Below are 17,664 nucleotides of genomic sequence, written 5' to 3'. Positions count from 1 at the left end.
ATACCCTGATGTGCTTATGCTGGGTGAAGTCTGGAGAAAACAGTAGTCAGCTCCCTTCGTTGCTAGCCCTTTCTAGCCCAGCTCACAAATTAACAACATTTTCATCAAGAAAATTATTTAAAACCTAATAATGCAATATTATTGTCAGGGAACTGCCATCGGAGCCAGAGGGAGAGGGAGGGCTGAAGAGGGATTCCGTAGAGCGTCCTGGGAGGGAGAGAAGCAGCCCATCTTCTGGGGAAGGAAATCAGCGTAGCACCAGTGGAGAAGGGGGGCAGATGGGGGAATCAGCGAGATGGCTCCATGACTCCTCGCCGGAGACCAGCGGGGAGAGCACGGGTCCTCCGCTGCCCACACCCTCCCTGTGCAGAAGGCTTCCGTGCAGGGAGAGTAGGCGGAGACTAGGCGTCAAAGAGCTGCTTTGCTGGAAGAAGTTCAAGAAACGCCCACTGACGGATTCTGCCAGCGATTGAGACAGCCACGGGCGAGTGGCTGTCCGGACAGAAAAGGTTCACTCAGGCAACCCAGCCAGGTGTGGCGCCGGTTTACGCACGAGCAACCCCTAGAACCATTACAATTATGTAATTACATCATACTTGAAACTGATTTGCCACAAAGAGAGACCCTGGTTACATTAACATTGCAATCAACTACTGCTGGTTCATGCAGCTTTTCAACTGTATGTTAGCTGCTACATGTTTATTTCCTGTAGACAGGCTAAAAGCATGTTTCTTAAAAAGAATGAGGACAAAATTAGCACAAGATGATGTAGCTTAAAGGCAATTTTGATGGAAAGTTGCTGTAAAGGGGCAGTTTAGAATCCGCTGGTAGGGTTGTGCTTGCATGTAGGTGTTATCTAGAAGGAACTCTATTGTACCATTCATGTACATCTTTTTTCAAACAACACTTGGAGATATCCTCTTCAATTGATGTTCTCGCATGGTGTCATGTCTGCTACATCTGTTTTCACCAAGGATGAAATCCACCCACGTTCTATTAAAGAAAAAATGAACATTTAGTTAAGATACTTGTAACTCAAAATATGATACACATATATTCATATGCTTTGTGTACAGATGGGCAGAACAGTGATCATCAGTCCATGCAAAAGATGAAGCAACTTAGTGTATTAACAGGCAAAGGTATAGCATTTTTCTTTTTCCAAATAAAGCTATACCAAATAAAATTATTAAGGTTTAATCATTGGGGGGAGGGCGGGGGAATACTGAGATCAAAAAGCAGCTCCCCCAGACAAATTTTCCTTTCTTGTCCTCCCAGCTACAGATTCCTATGCCCCACAAAAAGAAAGGAATTGCTGGAAATCTGGCATAGGAATTGTGCAATGCTCACACAAAGTTCCTGATTTCAGTTGATTCCCTTCCCCACTGTAGCCCCATAAGACAGCCTGCAATGTTTGGTAGGTTCTCCCAACCCTTTGGAGAGCCTTTAGGTGGAGGAAAATAATTTATGAGCACATGTCAGTTCATGGAACCCATGTTTGATACAGCCCCTGGTATGTGCTTGCCACCTGAATGTTTATACATAATTTTGGGCTTTCCTCTACATATATATTTTGGCTCAAGAACTATGCTTCTCTAATACCAGCCCTGAAGTGAAAAGAGTCAGCCAGTGTTTATGAAGTCAATTTAGGAAGAAAATAAATTAGGCAGGTGGGTAACCTAAATTCCTTTCATGCGACTTATCCAAGCTCTGTGCTAGGCAAGGATGGGAGCTGTCTATTAGGCAGTGCTTTTTTTTCTTTTAAAAATGTTTAGGGGTACTCTCATTTTGACTCAAGAAAATCACCATTTCATAGTTCAAATTGGGGGAAATTAATCCAGTAAATGGACAAAAGTACAAAGATTCACAAAATGTTTAGGGGTATGTGTCCCCCCAGAAAAAAGCACTGCTCTCAGGATATGAACACTACAGAAAATAACCACCTCTGCTCTACTCCCATTGCTGTTTAGGAGAGATTAGGGACTCAGCTATACAGCAGCAAGTACAGTGGTACCTCAGGTTACATACGCTTCAGGTTACAGACTACGCTAACCCAGAGATAGTACTTCGGGTTAAGAACTTTGCTTCAGGATGAGAACAGAAATTGTGCTCCGGCGGCGCGGTGGCAGCAGGAGGCCCCATTAGCTAAAGTGGTGCTTCAGGTTAAGAACAGTTTCAGGTTAAGAACGGACCTCCAGAACGAATTAAGTACTTAACCCGAGGTACCACTGTAATACATTTTGAATGTGTTGTAAAGTGCAATATTCAATTGTGACACTAGATGGTGACTGTGAGCTAAAGCAAATTCAATGCATTTTTCAAAACGATTTTTTGTTAAAAAAGCATTTTCACAACATTTTTAACGTGTGTAGATTCTACCCAGGATGGAAGAGCTAGGCTTGCTTGTATAGACTGCACATAATCCCTCTTCCCCACTTGTTGGTTCTTCAGTCCCACTCAAAAGCATTGGACGGAGGCAGACTGGTTGTTTTCTTGTGTTTCAAAATGGTATGATCAGTGCTCTGGATATTTGGAGTCTTTTCATCAGCCTAAGCTTCTGAGACATCAGTGCATCCCAATACATGACAGGAGGTGTGTAAACACAAAAACAGAGTGTCTCTTGCACTTTGCTTTAGCATACTAAATTGTCAGCTGAGTAATTTGCTTCCGGTTAACATAGACCACAATAAATGATTTTTATTTATTTATTTTACAAGAAGGGGGTGGAAAACCCAGCTTGATCTTACCTTTGAAGCAGGCAGGGACCGAAAGAGTGCCATCTATGCATTGAGTAGGTACAGTGTAACTACACTGCTGTTCTTTATTTTTGCAGAAAAACCAGATGGTCTCACCATGTTTTATTCCATTCCTGAGATGGTCTTGCACCTTTAGTTTCTGCTCATTGTATAATACTGTAGCCCTTTTTACTGGTATGGCACATGGTGCTACAAGGGGGTGGGAAAGGGATACAAACAGTATGGTTGAATAAGCACATATCTTGGATCAGTCAGATGCTTCAGCAATAATACAAATGCAATTGTGGGGCGAATGACATCATTATTCAGACAAATGGCTTTATGAATAAATCAAGCAAAATTGACCTGATGAAGCCTCCTCAAGTAATCATTGTTATTTTCCTAGCAACCTAGGTTCTGTCCCTCTAGCATTGCTTACATGTTCTTAAGCAGCAGATCACGTGCAAGAAGCGATGTCTACTACTGACAACCGTAAGATTGCACCTATTGTAGATAACTATTACATATCATTATAAATATACATGTAATATATTTAAGGGTCTGGTAAATGTTTCTAAGCCCCACTCAAAACAATGGACCACATTAATAACATCTAGCTTTGGTTTTCCCAGTAGTGATGTATGGAAGTGAGAGCTGGACCATTAAGAAGGCTGATTGCCAAAGAATTGATGCTTTTGAATTATGGTGCTGGAGGAGACTCTTGAGAGTCCCATGGACTGCAAGAAGATCAAACCGATCCATTCTGAAGGAAATCAGCCCTGAGTGCTCACTGGAAGGACAGATCCTGAAGCTGAGGCTCCAATACTTTGGCCACCTCATGAGAAGAGAAGACTCCCTGGAAAAGACCCTGATGTTGGGAAAGGAAAGATGGAGGGCACAAGGAGAAGGGGACGACAGAGGACGAGATGGTTGGACAGTGTTCTTGAAGCTACCAGCATGAGTTTGACCAAACTGCAGGAGGCAGTGGAAGACAGGAGTGCCTGGCGTGCTCTGGTCCTTGGGGTCACAAAGAGTCGGACACGACTAAACAACTAAACAACAACAAGTAGCTTTGCCTAGACTGCAACCCGGATGTGTTCACGTTGTACTGTGAAATTGTTCTTGTTAAGGTAGGCACACATAACAACTTGGAAGGGGAGTCCTAATGGGCATCTATACAGAGGGTAGCTCAAGAGTTATGAGCTTACAGATGCTGAATTCATATACAGCACAACAGGCAACACTGATTTGTATTTACAGTCTAGGTTCATTGTCTCACAACCAGCTGACTTTTATGATTGCATGAAAAATACATAAGCTTTATGACATAAAGATATCCGAAAAACTGGGAACGGGATTCCACTAACTAATTCCACTTGTGGAAGACCATATGAGAATGTCCACAACAAGGCTCCCCCCCTCAAATGCACCCCTTCGCTCCCTGAAACTGATAGGAGTGTGCGGTTTTGTAGAATTACCAGAACAGTGCACAAAGGGAGAAGGAAAGGGATCATTCTATTTGGCAAACTGAAAAGCTTGCGCTGAGAAAACAATTGCTCTAGTGCTATGTTGAATTCCTCCCAGGGTCACTTTTTCAAAAATGAAAAGCCGCCGTATGGTTAGATACATCAGATGCTAAGTTTTACCTCTGCAAGCTGGTTTTGTTGACCAGGTCCCTGTTTTTTCACAGCTGGATTCTGAAGCCCCATCTAGTACATATGGAGGATTACAGCCATATTGCACAGTTTCTTTGTATTTGTAAGTACGACGAAGAGCAAAGTTTATAAACCCATTTTCTATTTGCTCTGGATATGGACATTCTACAGCTGTGTTAGGGGGAAGAAAAAGATTGCTATGGTTTAGAGGCCATGGGGGAAGGGCGAAAAGAGAGAACTTGCATACCGAAACTGTCTTTCAAATAGCAAGATTATATTTAGAGGACTTACACCTGCATTCAGGTAGTTCACTCCAGTTTCCACTGGCCAGACATTTGGCTGTTTCGTTTCCAAACAAAGCAAGAGGCGGTAAGCACTCAAACTTGATTACGTCTTGGAAGACTGATACATTTCCAGGCACAAGTTTACGGTAAGAAAGGGCTCCAAATTCAGAAACTGGAGGCGGAGGACAAACGACAGCTGGAGGAAAAAGCAAATTTATTTGAGACAGTGTAAAAACTTTACTCTTGTGCCTATTTGGCTAAATATCTTATAAAACACTCCTGTTCTTACGGAATTCATTCTGATACGTTGGAGTATTTGCTTCACCTGTAAAAAAAAATCTCTTGATTAGTTAACATAAGCTAAGGTGGCTGGAAAGTTTGAGTGGGCGTCTAGTGCACTTCTCTTAAAGAGAATTGTAAATGTGAAAGACCAAAACACGGCAACTGTACACCAAGTCTGCAGGCTTTCCCCCAAAACACACTGAGGCCCCCAATATATTTCTGTTCCTATATTGAAGCTCATTTTGGATATGTTTAGCCAAAATTAGTTCCACGGATATTGTAAAAGATCAGTGGGAAATGTAGCCATTCAGGGATTAAAGGGGAGGGGAATTCAAATATACATGGGATATAATTGGTACTTCACATAACTCACCACCAAGGGTGATGCTGATTCATTTCTTACAAAGAGAAAATTAAACAAGTGTCTTCCCCATCATTTTTTTTTTTTAAAAAGGTTTCTCTTTCTAAGAACTGAGAGAGAGTTCTAATACAGTTGTACCTTGGTTTTCGAACAGCTTAGTTCTCGAACGTTTTGGCTCCCGAACACCACAAACCTGGAAGCGAGTGTTTTGGTTTGCGAACTATTTTTGGAAGCCGAACATCCGACGTGGCTTCCGCTGCTTCCGATTGGCTGCGGGAGCTTCCTGCAGCCAATCAGAAGCCGCACTTTGGTTTCCGAACATTTTGGAAGTCGAATGGACTTCCAGAACGGATTCCGTTTGACTTCCAAGGTATGACTATACTTGAAAGCAGGCCCATGCAGAGTGTGGGGCAGCCGGGTACACATTGCCTTGGCCTTGGAGGGCTAAGGAGGTTTACGCTGTCATGCCAGGGATGTTTATAACTTTATTATAACAAGACTCTCACCCCGGGCCTTAGACAAGCTCTGCACAGGCTTGCTTGAAAGCAGTGTTGCAGCTAGAGCTGAACCTCAGGGCCAAAATCAAGGGCCTTGCTGGATTCTCCCTGCCCACAATGACTACCTGTAAAGCTGTAGAAACAAGCCCTGTTAAGAGTTTGGCTGGCTAGATATCAGCAAGATTGCAGAAACTCATTTTATTATTTACATTTTTAAAATACACGAACTTTTTCTGCAACAAAATAGAATCAGCAATAAAAAAAAATATTCCTGTAGTCATGATAGTGCCATGATTTAGGTGAGTTTAAAATGCAAGCTGCTTGCTCAGATTTTATCTGTTTTATCATTGGGAGATGTATCAGGAACATAGAAGCATATGAAAAATATGGAAATAGGGGTGGAGAAGAGATTGGGTACTTCGCAATGTGTGGATATCAAAAGTGCTGTGTGAGACCAGTGGGTTGAATCCAATGAAATAATTGCAGACACAGAATGACTTCCACTCAGGGAAAAGAATTTTCCTCCTGCACACACAATCACACACAAATCATCTGCAGTGAATTGAGACGTAATCCAGAACAGATGGGGGGGGGGAATGTAGAAGTACTGTACAATTATCTATTTTGAGAGTATGACTCTACTGTTTTGAATGGAAAAGCTACCCATACAGTATCTATTTAAGCAATTGTACATAACCTTTCAAGACCACACAGGTTGTTCATATCATAAACACACATGAAAAGAAAATTTCACAATTCTCTCTAAAAAGTAGCTGTATTATAGAAAATAGAACAGAAAAACAGCACCAGCTGTTAAATCATGCTTAATACCCTAGACGAACCTCAAATTAATCAGTTAAAAGTGAATGTAAAAAGATGGGTTTTTCTGTGTATCATTTAAAAACAATTGAGCTAAGCGCACTTCCTGTGCAAATGCAATTCCGTCACTGAGAAGGTCTTATCTCCTGCAAGCACCAACCTGATGGACCTTGGACCTTAACCAGCGGGCCCACAAGCAAGGCCTCAACGATTAGCTAATCTGACAGGAGTTCAGGCAGTCCTTCAAATAACCTGGTTCCAAGACATCCAAGACGATACCCAGACCTTTATCCAGGATGTCTTAACATTACACATGTACAAAGGTTGCTACATTTGATACCCCCGTGATTGGGTCAGTCAGCCCGTCACATCTTCATACACATAACGAACCCATTTCTCACATACGTTGGCATTTGGGTAATTTTTCACTCCACTGTCCATCTGCCAGGCATTGGGCGGTTTTCTTCCCTTGAAGAATATACCTGAGAAATAAAACACATCTATAACAGCAGTTTTAAAAAATATTTTGCACTCGTGATTGACAAAAAAAAAAAAAAAACAAATCCAGCTGGGTTAGGTATCCCACATGGAGTTTCTAATATGGCCCAGTAATGGCCTTGATTTTGGTGCTGTTTCTTTTACTTCACACTTAATATATACTTAGAAAATTGCCAAGAGTTGCCTTTGAGGCTATTCTCACTTTTGCCAATTAACACCAAAATGCATAATATAGCCTAAGCTACATATAACTCACTGAACAATTCTGTGTTAAATCAGAAGCTTACATACTCCTACACCAACAGATGGCCAAGTAACAGCAATCTCATCCACTGGAATGAGATTCAGCAGCCCTTGCCAAGCTTTTTGACATTTGGGCATGGATATTTGTTGTAACAACAGTTTATTTGTTCTTATTTCTTTTCAGACAAAATAACATAACATTCTCCAGATCCATATACAAGACAGTGGAGGTTTTAATCTTCTTGCCTATATGCTACCTGTCCCTGGCAGGGACAGCAAAAATCCATGGGATTGGAATCGCTCCTTTAAATAGAACACCGCCGCACAACTTACCCTGGATGACACGAAAACCTTATAGAACTCTGGTAGTTGAGGTCTGTATGTTCGGTCTCTCCATTTTCCAAAGGTCCAGGGTAGTAACATTTTTTTGCTGTTTTAGTATAAGACAATGTTTCATTATTTTTGTTCATTTCCAGAACAGAGGCATTCAAGTCATTCCAAAAGAGCCACTGCGTATTTTAATCACAACAATCTCTTGGGGATAGATTAGCACCCAATGAACTTAAGTGTGTGACCACGTGAAGAGTACATCAAATCCCTAAATAGTATGGACTCCTACAGAGTAAAAGTGGTAGCTCAGTGGTGGTCAGGTACCTGTTTCTGCATGTCTGAGACCCTACTGTGTTTAATTTTTGGTGCCTGCAGTTAAATATATCAGGAAGCAGTTGATATGTAGGACTCGCCACTCTCCTGAAACCAGCGTACAATACTGGCAAAACAGAAATAATGCATTCAAATGTTCCTAAGTTGTTTCTCTGATGCAACTTGCAGTGCAAAAGCTGTTCCTGTCACACATCATAAAGTCACATTCAGAACTGTTTGCCTTACTTCAGTTTTGTACAAGGCTCACGTTACGAGGGACCCTCCCTTAGAAATGCTTTTAACAACCACATGGCATGCAGAAATCAATAGTGACAGCTTTTCCCATCTTTGCAAGGAAAGCTTTAACTATTGTTTCTGCCCGTTGCATAGCTGTTAAAAGCAATTCTCAGGAACTATTTAGAAGGGATGATCAACATATGATGGCGATAAACGGACCACTTTGTGGTCCATTGTGACTATGCTGTGAAACACAGCACAACGCTACTTGGGTTTGTTCTACCTTGGATTCCACAGCTATTACAAATTGAGGGGATGTACCACTGAGGACTGCTTGTTGTATGGATATTTTAAAAGGTTGCATAGCTAGAGGATGTGGACAGGATTCAGACATTTCCTGCATTGGACTAAATGACCCTCGGGGTACTTTCCACTCTACAATACAGTCGTACCTTGGAAGCCAAACAACTTGCGAGTTCAATGTTTTGGCTCCCAAACACTGCAAACCCAGAAGTGAGTGTTCCAATCTGTGAATGTTCTTTGGAAGCCGAATGTCCGATGTGGCTCTGCGGCTTCTGATTGCATGCTCCTGCAGCCAATCAGAAGCCACGCCTTGGTTGTCAAACGTTTTGGAAGTTGAATGGACCTCCAGAACGGATTTTCTTCAGCTTCCAAGGTACGACTGTACTATGATTCTATGACCCACATGTATTCTTGTCTCTTTTTTGTTTTTTCTTTAAATCTCACCGAACCAGAAAACTTCCAGCTAGTTTCCTTTCTTGGGTAAGATAGTTGCACCTTTCTTCCTGATTTTCCTAGATGTGGGTTATTTTCCTTGATTTATTCAATCCAGCTTTAGGCTCAATTACAGAATACAGATAGCTTTTGGTCACCTTGAGAAATTGCCTATGGCAGGAAATGTCTGCTTGTTGAGATTTCTATCCAAACATCATCTTGCAGTAAAGGTAAAGGTAAAGGTACCCCTGCCCGTACGGGCCAGTCTTGACAGACTCTGGGGTTGTGCGCCCATCTCACTTAAGAGGCCAGGGGCCAGCGCTGTCCGGAGACACTTCCGGGTCACGTGGCCAGCGTGACATCGCTGCTCTGGCGAGCCAGAGCCGCACACGGAAACGCCGTTTACCTTCCCGCTGGTAAGCGGTCCCTATTTATCTACTTGCACCCGGAGGTGCTTTCGAACTGCTAGGTTGGCAGGCGCTGGGACCGAGCAGCGGGAGCGCACCCCGCCGCAGGGATTCGAACTGCCGACCTTTCGATCGGCAAGCCCTAGGCGCTGAGGCTTTAACCCACAGCGCCACCTGCGTCCTCATCTTGCAGTAGGTTGAGTTAAAACATTTAAACATTACTTTCTTGAAACTATTATATTTAACCACATCACCATCTCTGTCTTGCCAAAGTGGTACATGCTCTGGTTATCTTGGACTACTGCAATGTTCTCTACATGGAGCTACCTTTGACTCAGAAACTAAAACTAATCCAGAATGTAACAGTTAGACTTGTGACTGGGAGCAGCTGCCAGGACCATATAACACTGATCCTAAAGGATCTTCACTGGCTCCTAGTATGTTTCTGAGTGGTGTTTCTGACCCTTTAAAGCCCTAAACAGCCTTGGCCCTATATACCTGAAGGAGCATCTCCACCCCTATTGTTCAGCCTGGACACTGAGGTCCAGTTCCAAGGACCTTCTGGGACTTCCCTCACTGTGAGAAGTGAAGTTACAGGGAACCAGGCAGAGGGCTTTCTCGGCAGTGGTGCCCTCTCTGTGGAATGCCCTCCCATCAGATGTCAAGGAGATAAAGGACTACACAACTTTTAGAAGAAATCTTAAGGCAGCCTTGTATCAGTAAGTTTTTAATGTTTGACATTTTATTGTGTTTTTATGTGTTGGAAGCCACCCAGAGTGCCTGGGGCAACCTAGCCAGAATGGCGGAGTATAAACAATAGAAATTATGATGGTGACGCTGATGATGTATCTACACTGATATCCAGGCGATTTCATTGCAGAAATCAGAAGCTTATTACACGTGCTTGAAATAGCCGTTGTGGCAAAGTGTTACCGTAGCTGAGCTCTAAAACACACCCTGTGAGTATAATGTATTGCCTCTTCCAGGGTGAAGTTAATAAAATATAATTCTCATACTTTTGCTGAGGTAGTAGGGACAAGATATCAAGCATTAGAGAGAAGGGTTTCTGAAGACAGACAGATTCTGTATACAAACTAAATACAGTGGTACCTCGGGTTAAGACCTTAATTCGTTCTGGAGGTCTTAACCTGAAACTGTTCTTAACCTGAAGCACCACTATAGCTAATGGGACCTCCCGCTGCTGCCGCGCCACCAGAGCACAATTTCTGTTCTCATCCTGAAGCAAAGTTCTTAACCCGAGGTAATATTTCTGGGTTAGCGGAGTCTGTAACCTGAAGCATCTGTAACCTGAAGCGTATGTAACCTGAGGTACCACTGTACAAGGTTTGCTTTGTATTTTGTAAAATGAATAGTTCTTACTCGAATAGGTTATGGTAAGCAAAAAAACCAGCAAGACACATTATAGAAAGAATGTACTTACGTATACATCTAAATGTAACAACAGGCCATCTACCAGACCAGGGGCATGTATAACTCCTTGAGCCTGAGTAAGGCACATAACCAGGGTTACAGTGGTATGTAATTTCCTCTCCCATATTGAACTCTTCCTTCTGTATGTCAGCAGTAGCCAATGGTATTTCAGGTGGTCTGGGACAGACTAGAAGACACCAAGTACCGTACTTTATTTATCAGGCTTTGTATTCATTAACAGCTATAGCATCCCCATGTTTTGAAGCAACCAAATAAACAGGTAATAATAATATGAGCACATTGTGCCTTTGGTTCATCACATAAAGGTGGTGTACTGAAGGCATAACTGGCAGCAGGACTGTGATCCATTTTAATCCCGCATCAACCTCCATCAGTACATGAAGTTGACCCTCGGGCACTTGACTATAGCCACCAACTAGAACTACTGCTCAGAGTAATTCAAAGGAAAGAGGGGAAAAGGATATGGTTCCTCCCACCAAAAAAACTGGAAAATTGGCAGGGAGAAGATCTATACTTGACCCATTTGCTACATGTGCTGATGGGAAAATATTTCACCAGTTATTTGGCTGAAAGCTTTATCAATAAGAATGCACCGACCAAAATCACCTTTCTTTTACTGGATTCTTTGAGGGCCCACTCACAGAACTATATCTGCCCTTGTGAATATCTCCCCACCTTCTTTTCAAACATCTGATGTCCCTGAAGTCATGCCCGGCGCTATCCACTAAATAAATAAATCACAACCATGTTACAATATTTACCACTGACTTTTTATGTGACTTTTTTCTGCTAAAGGCTACATCATGGCTTGCTCTCTGAACTCTGGCCTTTTAAAAATTAATATTCTAACAATCCATTTATGATGATGCAGAAGCAGAAACAGGAAAGCTTTCAGAAATGTAGGCTTGAAATTAATACCGAACTAATTCAGTTTCCCAGATTTTGCCACACATTTATAACCTTTGCAATCAGATTTGCAAAGGGGATTTAGTTAATCCATAGTTCATGAGGCTACGGCTCTCTGACAAGTGCCAGCAGCTAAATTTTTTCTAAGAGAGGTAAAGTCAAGTTAGCTTCTCTCATATGCTGGCGTCTTTATTTTTACAACACTTGCCTCACATGATATACCAGTGAAAGGATGTTCTCTTTCTATACCAGTATAGAGTTCCTTTGTTTGTATGTTAACCAATCAGCTACCAGCACACTGGTGGCAATGTTTTGTAATACTTAATAAAAGAGAGGTTCTGGAGGCTGGCCAAAAAGGAACGTCTCTCGAGGAACGCCTCTCGATCATCAAACTCTTTGTCTGTCCTGATTCCCCGTTCCTACATACCAGGTTAACACACCTGAACTGAATTAAATGATGGAAGCAGATGCATACTAAGCAAAGCAGGTCAAATTCAGTGACTTGTTAGATTTAGATCATATTGTGACATTCCAGCATAAAAAAGACCAAGAAAGACCATTAGGTCCAGTCGTGGCCAACTCTGGGGTTGCGGCGCTCATCTCACTTTATTGGCCGAGGGAGCCGGCGTACAGCTTCCGGGTCATGTGGCCAGCATGACTAAGCCGCTTCTGGCGAACCAGAGCAGCACACGGAAATGCCGTTTACCTTCCCACCAGAGAGGTACCTATTTATCTACTTGCACTTTGAAGCACTTTCCAACTGCTAGGTTGGCAGGAGAAGGGACCGAGCAACGGGAGCTCACCCCGTCGCGGGGATTCAAACCGCCAACCTTCTGATCAGCAAGTCCTAGGCTCTGTGGTTTAACCCACAGCGCCACCCGCGTCCCTTCCAGCATGCTCCAACAGAAATTAAGGCACACTACTCTTCAGAGCATAGGAATCATCTTGCCCAGGTTAGCCCTGCCATGCATAATCAATCCCATGACGCAGTGCACACACAGCATTTGAATGGGAATGCCCATCAACTTTGTGGAGGCCCAGTCCCCTCAAATATTTTATGGGGGTGTGTGAAGCCCCTGCAGCCCCTAGGAGCTGGCTCCTATGAACACCAGGAAAAAATGGGTTATTACTTGCAAAATCTCATACTACATTACATTTCAGTCTCTAAGCTATCACAGACTGGTTTGTTTGCTTTTTGTCCTGTTAAAATATTAGAGATGCTTACCACGTCCTGCAAGAACAGTGTGGGCTAGAGCAACCATCCAGAAGATGAGTGGGACAGGAGACATTGTTGCTTCGTTACAGGCTGCCCAAATGGGTCCAAACTCAGTCCTTTGCCTCCTAAAAATAAACAGAATGGAAGGCTAAATATTAACTTCCCATGTTTATTTTGATTCTCGTAAACAAAAGGAGGGGAAAAGAGGGATTCCCGAAACCTGCAGGGCAAACAGACTGAACAAGCAAAGGTGCGCAGAACATTTTGCAATACTTTTTTTTAAAAAGTCGCTTAAAGCTCCAGTTCACTCTTGTTTGGGAATCTTTTGTACACTGTACCTTTCTGGACAGAATGTTCAATTACCCAATCTTTATCAGGTGTGGAGGTGGGATGGTTGAAAGGCGATACTGTAGGTTGTTTCTTCTTACCCAAGTCTTAAGACTAGCCAAGTTTCTCTTTTCTTCTCAAGAGCAAGAGTGATAATGTCACTGACCAGAGCAATATTTGCTAGTGTTGTAAGCTGGGAGAGGGTGGGTAGAGGTCATGTCTGGCTTGGCACATGATGATCCCTTTGTTAGGAGTCTAGACTCAGGCTATGCTCATATTAGTAGCTTAAAATGTTTCAGTGTTGTTTCTTTACTTGTAAGATCTGCTTCAGAGGGACTAACCACCAAAGGAAGTTATGTTGGTAGGAGCACAGAGCAAGGCCTTTTTTGCGGTGGCACCCCTAGGAAAATGTGTGCCTTGGGGCACCAGTCCCCCCCCAAAATAAAAACCAGTGCAGCCCCAAATTGCATGAGTTTGCGGAGGCCATTTTGACCACTGTCCTCTCTTGAGAAAAAACAGGATGTCCCATATTTTATTCGCGCGCGCGCGCACACACACATATATGAGAATAAAATAAACTTTTCTGTTTTACAATTTAAAATACTATTCTACATCCTTAAGATATCAATGACTTCCCTTCTATTTCCATGGTTCATTTTACATATCATAAATCCCTGCATATTTTACAAAAACTATACCATTCAGTATTCTATCATTGCATCCATCAAAACTTGTTCACACTGTTGAATTTATCTTAATGCTGCCAGCACTTTCAGCTATACACAGGTATTCCCCATATATTCAATAAACGTTTTCCAGTCTTTAAACGTATGTGCTTCTTGTTCTCTTATTCTATATGTTAGGTCTGCAAGTTGTGTATATTCAACTTAAGTTGCCATTCTTCTTGGGACAGATGTCCCACATATTCTGGGACAGTTGACAGGCATGTTTCTTCTATGTTTGAAGCAAGATGAAGGACAAGAAATAATAGGTCTTCTGTGTGGAGAAGATGGAGAAATGCTATTCAGGTGACAGAGAGAAGGCAGAATAGCTCAGCACTTACAGTGTCCAACCTGTTGAAAAGAATAAATGATGCCGGAAGGGAGCTGCAGCCCAAGGTAAGAAAAGGGTTGGTAGGGAGCAAGTATGAATTATGAATAAAATGGAGAAGGAGGAGGAGAAAGAAGAAAGAAGAAGGAGACAGTTTTACAGATCTTTTTGTGGAGGGCTTTTACAGCTCTCAAAGGGTCCAATAAACTGCCATAATGGTGGGAGACAGAATTGTGTGCTGGGGACCTGAAATCTAGAACAGATATTTCTTTCTTAGCAGGCCTCTGTTTCCTTTTCAGAAAAAAGCTCCTCCTCCTCCTCTTCTTCTTTTTATAACTCACCCATCTGGCTGTGTTGCCCCAGCCACTCTGGGCAGCTTCCAACATATATAAAAACATAATAAAATACCAAAAATTAAAAAACTCCCAGTACAGGGCTGCCTTCAGCTGTATATTTATTTATATCCTTGACGTCTGATGGGAGGGCGAACCACAGGGCGGGCGCCACTACCGAGAAGGCCCTCTGCCTTGTTCCCTGTTACTTCACCTGAATGACAGGGCTGAATGACAGGGGTGGAAATGCTCCTTCAGGTATAATCAACAATATGTGTTTTCTAAGGCAACAAAAAAATGTGACTTCATCTGGACTGAATCTGAGACCTTTTGAATGCAAAGCACATGCTCCATCAATGAGTTATGGCTCTTCACCAAAGGCTCCAACATATATGGTTAGCGTGCCCTAAACTGAAACAATTTTGGGCAATGATAATCTCTGAAATAAGACTAATTACTGGTTATCAACTCACTTTAAAACTGAAAGAGTTTCTTCCATTCAGAGGAAAACTATTTTGATAAACACCTGGTGACATATCGAGACATGTCATTCTAGAAGCTAGAATGTTAATTGCCAGTTGCTGGAAGTTAAAAGAGCATCTGCCAATTTCACAGTGGTACAACCAAGTTTTGGAAAGTGCCCTAACTGGGGGTAGGGGTGGAATCACTAGCCAGATCAAAACATTATCTGGCTGACAAGATCAGATGAATAATTAGAAAAATTGCTTCCAAGGCTCTGGGATACAGAAAATTTGCCAGCGATATCCAGACCACAACAAGAAAGTAGTACTTTTAATATTAAAAAACAACATGCGGTTCTTATGGCCTTAAGAAATGACATTGCTGTATTATTCCGTAGTTATTGTAACACATACCTGTTTGTTGTTATTTAACAACGGACAGAAAAATCCTAGATACCAATTACGCAATGGTGGGAGTGCAGAGATACACAGCTGCTGTGCTAGCAGAACAAGTACTGTATCTGCTATGGTAGAGATGGGATGAAAAGGTTCCCTAAGGACCACTTTCCCCTCTGGACCAATCCAGTGGTGGGCAGGGCGAGAGGCAAAAAAAGTGGGCAATGCAACAAGTGTGAATTTTCCCTTTGTACAGTAGGTTAGTTCATTCACACTCACATGTTCCTCTCTGTCCTCTTTCCAGGCAAGCAAAAAGTCAAGCCTGGTCCTAACTTGGCTGACTGCCCATTCGTTTCGGGGCCCACTTCAAAGTGCTGGTTCTGACCTATAAAGTCTTACATGGATCAGGACCTCAACACCTTAAGGACCACCTCTCCCCATATGAACCAACCCAGACCCTGAACTTGTCATCCAAGGCCCTTCTCTATGTACCCCCTCCTTGAGAGGTTAGGAGGGTGGCGGCACAAGAACGGGTCCTTTTTGGGATGGCTCCCTGTCTGTGGAATGCTCTCCCCAGAGAGACTCGCCTGGCACCATCAGTACAATGTCATTAGACACCAGACAAAAACATTCCTCTTTACCCAGGCCTTTGGCCATTAAATAATCTGTGGCCAGTTAGAGCTGTGGGTGGGGGACTGTTGTTATGATTATTTTATTATTATGCTGTCTGCTATTATGTTTTTATTATGGTGCTCCATAAAATGTGATCTTTTGCTAAAGTGTGTAACAACAACAACAACAACAATAACAATAACAATAATAATACCCCACCTATCTGGCTGAGTTTCCCCAGCCACTCTGGGCGGCTCCCAACAGAATATTAAAAACACAATAAAACATCAAACATAAAAACTTCCCTAAACAGAGCTGCCTTCACATGTCTTCTAAACGTCAGATACAGTGGAACCTCGGCTGTCGAATGCTTTGAAAGTCAAACATTTCGTCTTTCAAAAGACAACAACCCGGAAGTGAATGCTTTCATTCTTGAACGCGCCTTGGAAGTCAAACAGCTCCTGAGGCGCATTTCTCCATTTTTTCAATGGATTTTGCCAACTGGCAATTGCGCCTCGGTTGTTGAACGTTTCGGAAGTCGAACGGTCTTCCAGAACGGATTCCGTTTGACAACTGGGGTTCCACAGTAGTTGTTTATTTCCTTGACGTCTGAAGTGAGGGTGTTCCACAGGGCGGGCGCCACTACCGAGAATACCCTCTGCCTGGTTCCCTGTAACCTCACTTCTCACAAGGAGGGAGCCTCCAGAAGGCCCTCAGAGCTGGACCTCAGTGTCCAGGCTGAACAATGAGGGTAGAGATGCTCCCTCAATTCAATGATACAGATTTTTCTCTGTATAAGCAAACCATCCATATTGTATATCATTCTGATTTTAACATTTTTAAATGTTTCTACTTTTTTATATGTAAAAAAATTAAGATTATACTGCACGATTTTTGCCACTGGACACGTCTTATGTAATTTCTTATCGTTGCCCAAGAGAAACTGCAGGAACATTACTCTGCTGCTTTCAGACTGGTTTTCCCAAAGTGTGTTTCTAAAAAGTCTGAGGTTCTGCCAAGTGTAATTAAGGGAAACCAAGATGGCTTGGCTCATACAAACTTACTTGCATTAGAGGCTCTAGGAATATTGATAAAAGACAAAGCCAGGTTCTGTGGCATGTTTGTTTAAGATCCTGAAAGAGCAGGATTTCAAAGAAATAAAAATCAAATCAAAAACCGAGGCTTATCATGCTGAATACAGTCAGTATTAATAAATGCATCACATGGGTTGGGAGCGCACAGCTACCTATCAATTGTTCAGGATTTCCTGAGTTACCTTTAATCTGCTCTGATGCAATGCCTGTATTCTCAGAAGTAAATCCCCACTGGATTCAATGGGATTGACTTCCAAGTAGCATGCTGCATTTTACCGTTGGCTCATCTAGCAGGGCATTGTCTACCAATTACAGTGGTACCTCAGGTTACATACGCTTCAGGTTACAGACTCTGCTAACCCAGAAATAGTACTTCAGGTTAAGAACTTTGCTTCAGGATGAGAACAGAAATTGTGCTCTGGC

General features: G+C 42.5%; 1 protein-coding gene and 1 long non-coding RNA gene across 2 annotated transcripts; one reads left to right on the top strand and one right to left on the bottom strand.

Moving 5' to 3' along the window:
• Positions 1–654: 654 nt before the first annotated feature.
• On the bottom strand, positions 655–13,094 carry APOH (apolipoprotein H). Its single transcript, XM_079965623.1, has 8 exons — positions 12,979–13,094; positions 10,837–11,013; positions 7,708–7,804; positions 7,039–7,115; positions 4,682–4,870; positions 4,382–4,561; positions 2,748–2,945; positions 655–993 (listed from the first exon to the last, which is right to left on the bottom strand). Exons 1-8 carry the CDS (start codon positions 13,040–13,042, stop codon positions 923–925), a joined length of 1,053 nt encoding a protein of 350 aa, XP_079821749.1. The 5' UTR covers positions 13,043–13,094; the 3' UTR covers positions 655–922.
• A 952-nt stretch (positions 13,095–14,046) lies between these two features.
• On the top strand, positions 14,047–17,047 carry LOC307210153. Its single transcript, XR_013835879.1, has 2 exons — positions 14,047–14,414; positions 15,840–17,047. It is a non-coding gene; the product is annotated as an uncharacterized lncRNA (long non-coding RNA).
• Positions 17,048–17,664: the final 617 nt, after the last annotated feature.

The sequence above is a fragment of the Podarcis cretensis genome (assembly GCF_951804945.1).
Source record: "Podarcis cretensis genome assembly, chromosome: 2".
Taxonomy (NCBI): Eukaryota; Metazoa; Chordata; class Lepidosauria; order Squamata; family Lacertidae; genus Podarcis; species Podarcis cretensis.
This window is presented reverse-complemented; position numbering and strand designations above follow the sequence as displayed.